This window comes from Pistacia vera, unplaced genomic scaffold (genome assembly GCF_008641045.1).
Source record: "Pistacia vera cultivar Batoury unplaced genomic scaffold, PisVer_v2 Contig679, whole genome shotgun sequence".
In the NCBI taxonomy this organism is placed as follows: domain Eukaryota; kingdom Viridiplantae; phylum Streptophyta; class Magnoliopsida; order Sapindales; family Anacardiaceae; genus Pistacia; species Pistacia vera.
The window spans coordinates 610,580-618,951 of record NW_022196533.1 but is presented as its reverse complement, the minus strand read 5'-3'; the positions used below and the strand labels follow the sequence as shown (position 1 = coordinate 618,951).

The window sequence follows — 8,372 nt, the reverse complement described above, 5'->3', positions numbered from 1 at the left end:
AATTTATTTCGCAATTCAGGCTGCATCCCAAATGACTTAACTCACAGGCAACGCCTCATGTTGTGACAAGGTCTTGGTGCGTATCCCATGGTTATTAAAGATTTGAAGAATTTTATGAAGGCTCAACGGATTGAAGCTTCAAATGATGCATCCAACGTTATTAAGATTTATATCAACTGAGGACTTGGTATATATACCTAGCAATTTTGGACCGTAAGTGGTTAAATCTGCATCACATGCATTCATATAGTTTGAGGCATGAAAATTGGATTTTTGAAATTTTTAAAATTTGGCAACAAAAAGTTCTGGTTTTTTTTTTTTTTCATATTTTTCTAAGACTACATGAATTTTTTTCATCCCCAAATGATTTTGTTTGTTTGGTCGAAAATCATATTTGAATTTTATTTAAAAACGGAAAAAAAAAAAAAAAAAAAATTTGAACCAGATTTGAAAATTTAGTTTACATTTTTTTCTTGAATCCAAATGGGGCGGTTATTTGTTTACTTACCTTGGAAAAAATAAGTAAATGTGGAGTTACAAAGGAAAATCTTTTACTTGAATTGTATCTAATGTAAACAGAGTAAAGGGTATGGAGGAATTTCTGAAACTGTTTTGAGTTATGACTTAATTTCGTTGTTGTCAAGCTATTTAAGTCCCGAGAAATTCGTTGTAGAAAATAATTGTGCTGTCAAATTGCAGATTTTTCATTGCTGTAGTGAATCTATGTTTTATGTTCGTTGGCCGTAGCGAAGGCATAAGTTCAATATGACATTTGATGGTTTATTTCCTATACTTGACATTTTAGAGACCTAAGGTTACATGTAGATCTCTCTTAGGTGTTTTAAGAGAATATCTCAATTAAATAGAGTAGTTGTCATTGTGCTTGAGAGAGAGAGAGAGACCTTAGAGTTTAATTTTATGTTATGTTCTTATGAAACACTTTTCACAAGAGTTCTCTAGACGAACAAAGCATAGGATTTACATCATTGAAGTGGAGTTCTCTAGACCTTAGATGCTTGTTTGTAGTGTAGGTCCTACGACAACATTGAAGAGGAGTCCTTTGTCAATTATCTTTAGTTTATGCCTTTAAACCTACTAGGGTATCTAATACCAAATAAAACTACAACTAGATTTAAATATATTACAACTCAAGAGTAAATACTCCAACACACTCATATATAGTACATAACACTTGAGATGAGATCATTGGCGTTATACATTTTTTTCACAAGTTCCTCACCAAGAGATGAAGTCCATGTTGTGGCCCTATAACCAACCTAATAGCAGGCGAGTGTGTGTATTTAGGAGAAATAGAGAAAGAAAAGTTGGACAAAATGAGAGCTACTAGCATTTTAAGTTCAACCATGGCCAAGTTCTGTCCAAGACACACTCGAGGCCCAACCCCAAATGGCATATATACGTGTGGAAGCTTGCAAGCACCTGTTATCCCATTAACAAATCTATCTGGTTTAAATTCGTAGGCATCTGCTCCCCATATTTCAGGATCTGTATGCAATGTCAACACCAGTGTCCAAATGTTTATACCTTTGGGAATATCAATGTTTCCAAATCTCATGTCTTTTAAGGCTTCTCTTGACACTACCACCACCGGAGGATATAGACGCAGTGCTTCATGAATTACCATGTTAAGCTGCAAAACCAAAATAGATTAAATTAAACCAAGAGAATTCTATGTATATATATATATGCGCGTGTGTGTGTGTTATTTACCTGCTTCATCTTACGAAGCATATCAGAATCTGGAATTCGACCCTCACAAACTTGAAGAACTTCTGCACGGACACGATCTTGCCATTCTTGATGTTAGGCTAAAAGCATGAGACACCATGTGGCAGAAACTGCTGTAGTCTCGTACCCAGCCATGTATATATTCTTGCAGTTATCAACTATAAATTGGCGACTTGCCTCTTGGCCGAGTTTCATATTTTTAGCACCTTCAGTAATTATCTTTAATAGGTCTTGCCGTTCATGATTTGTACTTTCCATCTCCCTCTCCTTCGTTACCTGCAGTATTAAATTGCGGATTTCCTTCTCTAATGCCCATGCATCTCTGTTACTCTTTGTGGGAAGATGCCTGTAAAATTTAATTTAGTTTTATTTAGTATTAATTAAGAAACCATTTCATCTAAAATGATCATATATATTTGAGGAGAAATAAATAAATAAATATTAAGTTCACCTCATGCCTGGAACCCCTTTGGATAGACTTTTCCTGGACATATTCTCCTGAAGAGATCTCAATTTCTGAAAAATTTCATCTCCTCTGGAATAATAACTTCCAAAACAAGCTCTTGAGATAACATCTTTAGAGAAATTTCTCAGGTAATCGTCAATTTTAATGTCGGCTATTCCTCCCTCTGTCTCAATAATGGTTTTCCATGAGTTTAATAGATTGATGGTTGAGTCAGAAATTAGATTCATCATCCCCTGCAATTAAATTTATATTGTTAATCAATTACTTAATTAATTAATTAATCAGACAATTAATGCATATAATATATATATATATATATACCTTAACCTTGTCCATATATAAATGAGGAGCAAGGAGTTTTCTTTGATGAAGCCATACATGTCCACTTGAAGTTAAAATGCCCTTACCAAGAAGAGGACCACGCTCCTTCTGCTGATATGAAGGCTTCCCCAAATCTAAAGATGTGCAAGTGCTTATCTCTTTCACTACATCACCTTCGGCAACACATAATATGTTTATGTTTCCCAATGAAAACATAAACACTTTACCTGTTTTTGTCATGAATTTTCAATCTCATAGAAAGATGTATCCATTTATAAATGAGACATATTATTAATTAGAGATATTTTTTACTCATATAGGAACATCATATCAAAGCTTTACATAAATAATGAATGCTATTAATCATGATCATTAACGAAAGGTAAATGTAGAAATGAATCATAAAAACATACCATATTGCTTTTTCCATTGCTCAAAAAAGGGAAAGATAACAGGAGCAATGTTGTGGGAGATGGATGATGAAGTATTGAGAAGAATGGATTGAGATTTCTTGAGCTCCCTAATATTTCCAAGAAGCAAAGTTGGTGGTGGACCGATGATGCCCTGTTTTCTCATCTTTGCTCCAAGTCTCTCTGGTTTCAATACCAATCCATAATATAAGCGTATCAATACGAAACCAATCACACCAACCCAACCTAACAAATAAAACCCATCAAACTCCATGCCTACTATTTCTCTCTCTTACAGATCGATGAGCTGCAAGTAAAGCAGATTGAGTTGTTCGTTTACTCAGTTACCTTATAAATACTGTGAGTTGCCTTGAAGGACACCCTGGGTTTAAACAAATATATGCAGCACCCATAGGTTTTCGAATAATACAAAGACACCCCTAAATATTATAAGAAAATAATTATTTAATAATGCCGCAGATGTTTTTGTCATCAGTTGTATGAATGGGGGAGGGATTACTTTAATGACACCTAAAATTATGCTAGTGGTGCTTTTAATTTTAGAAACGATTATGTGAATTTATTTGTTTTTCATTTTGGAAAATGAAAAACAAAAGGTTAGGAAGAAGAGATTTTTTATTATTATTGTTATTTTATGTTAGTTCTATTTTGTCAGTGTAAAATGTGAATTAAATTCATTAATAAGTACTTTGTTTTTGTAAATAGATTAGTAGTATGTATTATTAAGGGTTTTTTGATCTTTCATTTAATTTGTTTCACATCAATTTGTATAAAAAAGTTTGTTAAAAAAAATTACTACCATCTCTATTTTTAATTGCCAGTAGAAGAATGTGTTGACAAATAGTTTTAATTATCTCTTTAAAGATCAAATTACCAGCAATTCTTCACTTATAATTATATAAAATAATATTTTTAAATTTGAATGAAAATTAATATTATTTCGTAATTTTCTCTTATTTACTTACAAAACAAAAAACCAGATTTAGATAGAAAAATAATAATTAGAGACTATTAAATTGTTTTAATTTGTGTGTAAATGCATGATTTTAATGTGATCTTTAATATTTTTTTGTAAATGTACCTAAAATATAGAATTCAATAATATTCGATTAACAATCTTAATTAAGAAAAAGTTCAGGTAAAAGACCAAAAAGTCCTTCCAATTTTTGATTTAAGGCTATCTAGATCAATTGTTAGCGTGAGTATAAAACAATAATTGAGTCAAATTACATCGGACAAACTTTAGAAATGAAAATGTAATTTCCTTGCGATGTGGTTTCAGTTTAACTTTATTTACAATCTACTTTTGGGTTAATAAAAAAAATGCCCTTTAATTATACTTAAATAAAAAAAAATTCCCTTATAATTATTGATAACAAAAATTCCTCTATCTTAAATTTTTTGTATTAAAGTAAGCGATAGAGGATTAATTAGGTAGGTAATTATTAACACATCATGTTATAAATTCTAATGACTCCTAACAACATGAGGATTTATATTATTTCTAAAATTTCAGGGGGACATAGTTATTTGATCAAACTTTAGGGGGTAAACATCTTCCTTTTTTTCTCTCTCTATTTTCAATTTAACGACAATTTGTAATTATGGGGATGGCATTCCATTTAGAAAAGCAAAATGAGGTCATTCGGTTGAGTCAAGTAATTTAATATAAAGAGTGCGCTTGGTTCACATCATATAAGATTACAGAGTTGGTTTAATTTTCAAGATTCCTTTGTTTAGTTAACAAGTAATAAAATATTATAAATATTTTTAATTATAAATAGTATTTACTGTTAATAATATATGAGGTAATTTCAAGAGGTGTTATTAAAAGATTATCGAGGTAATTTGATTTTTGTATCTATTTTACCCTTAATTAAATACCATTTCTGACACAATTACCTTCAGATATCTACCAAATAACCTCATATGTTTGAAAATTTAGCTAAAACACCTCAACCACAAAAATTTAAAAATTAACAAAATACCCCCAACCACCCAAGACTACTGCTGGCCGCCAGCGACAGTTGCCGTAATGGCAACGATCAACAGATATGGTCGGTCGTGCACCGGTAAAGCCGTTATGCCAGATCTGGCTATTTTCATGGCCTTTTCATGATCTGTGGTTATTTCAAGGCCATATATCGGTGTACGACTGGCTAGATCCTACTGGTCATACACCATTACGGCAGCTACCAGCAATGGTGGTTGGCTGTTGGCAGTAGCTTGGGGTAGGTGGGGGTGATTTTGCTACAAATAAAAGTTTTATATAGCGAGGTATTTTAGCAAAATTTCAAATGTAGGGGGTTAAAAGAAATTATTCAAAAAATAATAATAAAAATAATATTATATTAATAGTTTAAAAGGAGGGTAATTTAGTATACTATATAACATATTCATCCATTTATCCTTCCAACCAAACATATTAATATAACATACCCATCAATTTATTTCAACCAGCCAAACACATTTCCCTAGACATTCCTAGTAATTTTTAAGGTAATTTATATTTGTATTAATATGACATTCCCAATAATAAAACATTCTCAGAACCAAATGCACCCAAAGAAAAAAGATGTTCTCAAATAAGATTGTCTAACGTTTCAAGGATTTTTATTATATTTAGTCTTATTTCATGTGGTTGAGTTTTTTTTTTTTTTTTTCTTAATTACATTTATATACTTTACATTGTAATCTATATTTATTTTTTCTTAAATATTAACAAAGAATCTTATAACAAGATAGAGTTGGAAGGTGGAAAGTAGCATTTCAAGTCAAGTCAACCAAAGTTTCCAATGGAGATTGTTAAACTTTGTGTTTCACAATGACCCAACTCCATCTTTTCGTGTTTCATACAACTTAACCTAACACTTTAAGACTTTTTTTTTAAGCAAATAATAATAATAATAATTTTAATTTTAATTTAAGATATTTGAAAAAAAAAATCAATTCATCTCTTGATATCAATCCATCAAACAAATAACGAGATTTAAAACTATTGATACTGTGATTTGTACTAATGAGAAGTACGTAGGATTCATAGGGGAAGCCACATAAGAGTTTGTATAAAACCTTTGATTTCGATGTTAGATCAATGAATGAACAGGAAATCAAAAAATGGCACAGAGAAAAAGATTTTTTGGCTCGGATACTAAGTGCAAATCCTACATCCACTATTCTTATATTATTTTCTGTATTTTCTTTGTGCACAAATACAACTTCCAAAATATAAATCAAAATCAGATCTGGCTATTTCTATGGCCTTTTCACAGCTATATTTGTGGTCGTTTCAAGGTTACATCTTTGGCCGTGAAACGGCCATAAAAATGTTCTTACCGGCGCACGACCAGCCAGATCCCACTGGTCATGCACCATTACGACAACTGCTGGCAATGGTGGCTAGCTATTGGCAATGGCTTTGGATGGGTGGAGATGGTTTTGCTACAAATAAAAAGTTTTATATGGCGAGATGCTTTAGCAAAATTTCAAATTTAGGGGGTTAAAAAAATAATATTATATTTATATTTTAAATGAATGGCAATTTAGTATTCTATATAATATACTCACTCATTCATCCTTCCAACCAAATATATTAATATAACATACCCATTAATTTATTCCAACCAGCCAAACACATTTCCCTAAACATTCCCAGTAATTTTCAAGGTAATTTATATTTTCATTAATATAACATTTCTAATAATAAAACATTCTCTGAATCAAATGCACCCAAAGAAAAAAGATGTTCCCAAATAAGATTGTCTAACGTATCAAGGATTTTTATTATATTTAGTCTTATTTCATGTGGTTGAGTTTTTTTTTTTTTTTTCTTTATTACATTTATATTACATTATAATCCATATTTATTTTTTCTTACATATTAACAAAGAATCTTATAACAAGATAGGGTTGGAAGGTGGAAAGTGGAAAGTGGAAAGTAGCATCTCAAGTCAAGTCCACCAAAGTTCCCAATGGAGATTGTTAAACTTTGTGTTTCACGATGAACCAACTCCATCTTTTCGTGTTTCACACGACTTAACATAACACTTTAAGACTTTATTTTTAAGCAAATAATAATAATAATAATTTTAATTTATGATATTTGAAGAAAAAAAAAAAAAAAAAGCCAACTCATCTCTTGATATCAATCCGTCAAACAAATAACCAGATTTAAAACTATTGATGTTGCGATTTACACCAACAAAAAATATGTAAGATTTATAGGGGAAGCCACGTAAGAGTTTGTATAAAACCCGTGATTTCGATGATAGATCGATGAATGAATGGAAAATCAAAAAAGGGCACAAAGAAAAAGATTTTTTGGTTTGGATGCTAAGTACAAATCCTATATTCACTGTTTTTGTATTTTCTTTGTGCACAAATATAGCTTCCAAAGTATAAATCAAAATCAAATTCCAAATTTAAATAAAAAGTAAACTTATATTATGGTATAATGGAAAGCTTATAAATAAAATTAACTTAAATATATAACACGTGATGTGAATCTGTGCTTTAGAGATTTACCACACACAAAAAAAAAAAAAACACTATAATAGTTCGACAAGTAGAACAAAAAGATTTCATTATTTATAATGTCTATCGAATGAAAAAATTGAGAAGTTGCAAACTATAACCAGGTTTACTAAATGATTTAGACATGCCCCGATGAATGATTTAGAGTGATTTTAGTCCCATAGTAAAAAATTACAAACTTGCAATCTTGAACAATGTTCTTCAATTTTAATAACCAAATTATTAAATAGGTCATCTACTCATTCACCCTTAATGAAAAGGGCCTAGACTCAGTACCAGCCAAATTTAGGATTTTTGTTCCGGGGGATTAATGGTATTAATCTAAAAAAAAAAAAAAAAACCTAGAAATTATAAATTATAAATTCTACTAAATTTTAAATTTTGTTTTAATTTTTAACCTTTAATTCTTACAAAAACCCTAACAGTAAATATTTATAATCATTGAAATCTTTTGTTTTATTTCAATTATTTGTTTGTTTGCTGAAAATATATTATTAAAACTACGAAGAAGGTAATCATACAATAGGATGAATCTCAATTCAAAGAAGAAAAAACTTAATTAAGTTTGAAGTTGGACAAAAGAGGTGGCCTAATTTAGTATGAAATTGGAGAAAATGGGTAAAAAAAACCTAATTAAGTTTAAAATTGGAAAGAAAAAAAAATTGAGTAAACAAAAAACTAATTAAGCTTAGAGGGTGATTTTTGGTATTAAACGGGGTTTTAAAAGACGTATTTTAAATCAAACGGAAGTACTTTCCCTTTCTTTAATTTGAATATAGCCATTTCTTATATTAACCCTTAAAGGTCTACACTCGGTGGGCAGTCCAGTCCAGCCCATTAAATTAACCCTTAAAGGCCTAGACTCCATGGGC

At 30.6% G+C, this 8,372-nt stretch overlaps 1 protein-coding gene across 1 annotated transcript; it reads right to left on the bottom strand.

Moving 5' to 3' along the window:
* Positions 1–1,189: 1,189 nt before the first annotated feature.
* On the bottom strand, positions 1,190–3,254 carry LOC116113418 (cytochrome P450 714C2-like). Its single transcript, XM_031399579.1, is given in 5 exon segments — positions 1,190–1,651; positions 1,732–2,095; positions 2,201–2,448; positions 2,537–2,763; positions 2,950–3,254. Coding segments are annotated over 5 exon segments (1,536 nt in total). The 5' UTR covers positions 3,221–3,254; the 3' UTR covers positions 1,190–1,225.
* Positions 3,255–8,372: the final 5,118 nt, after the last annotated feature.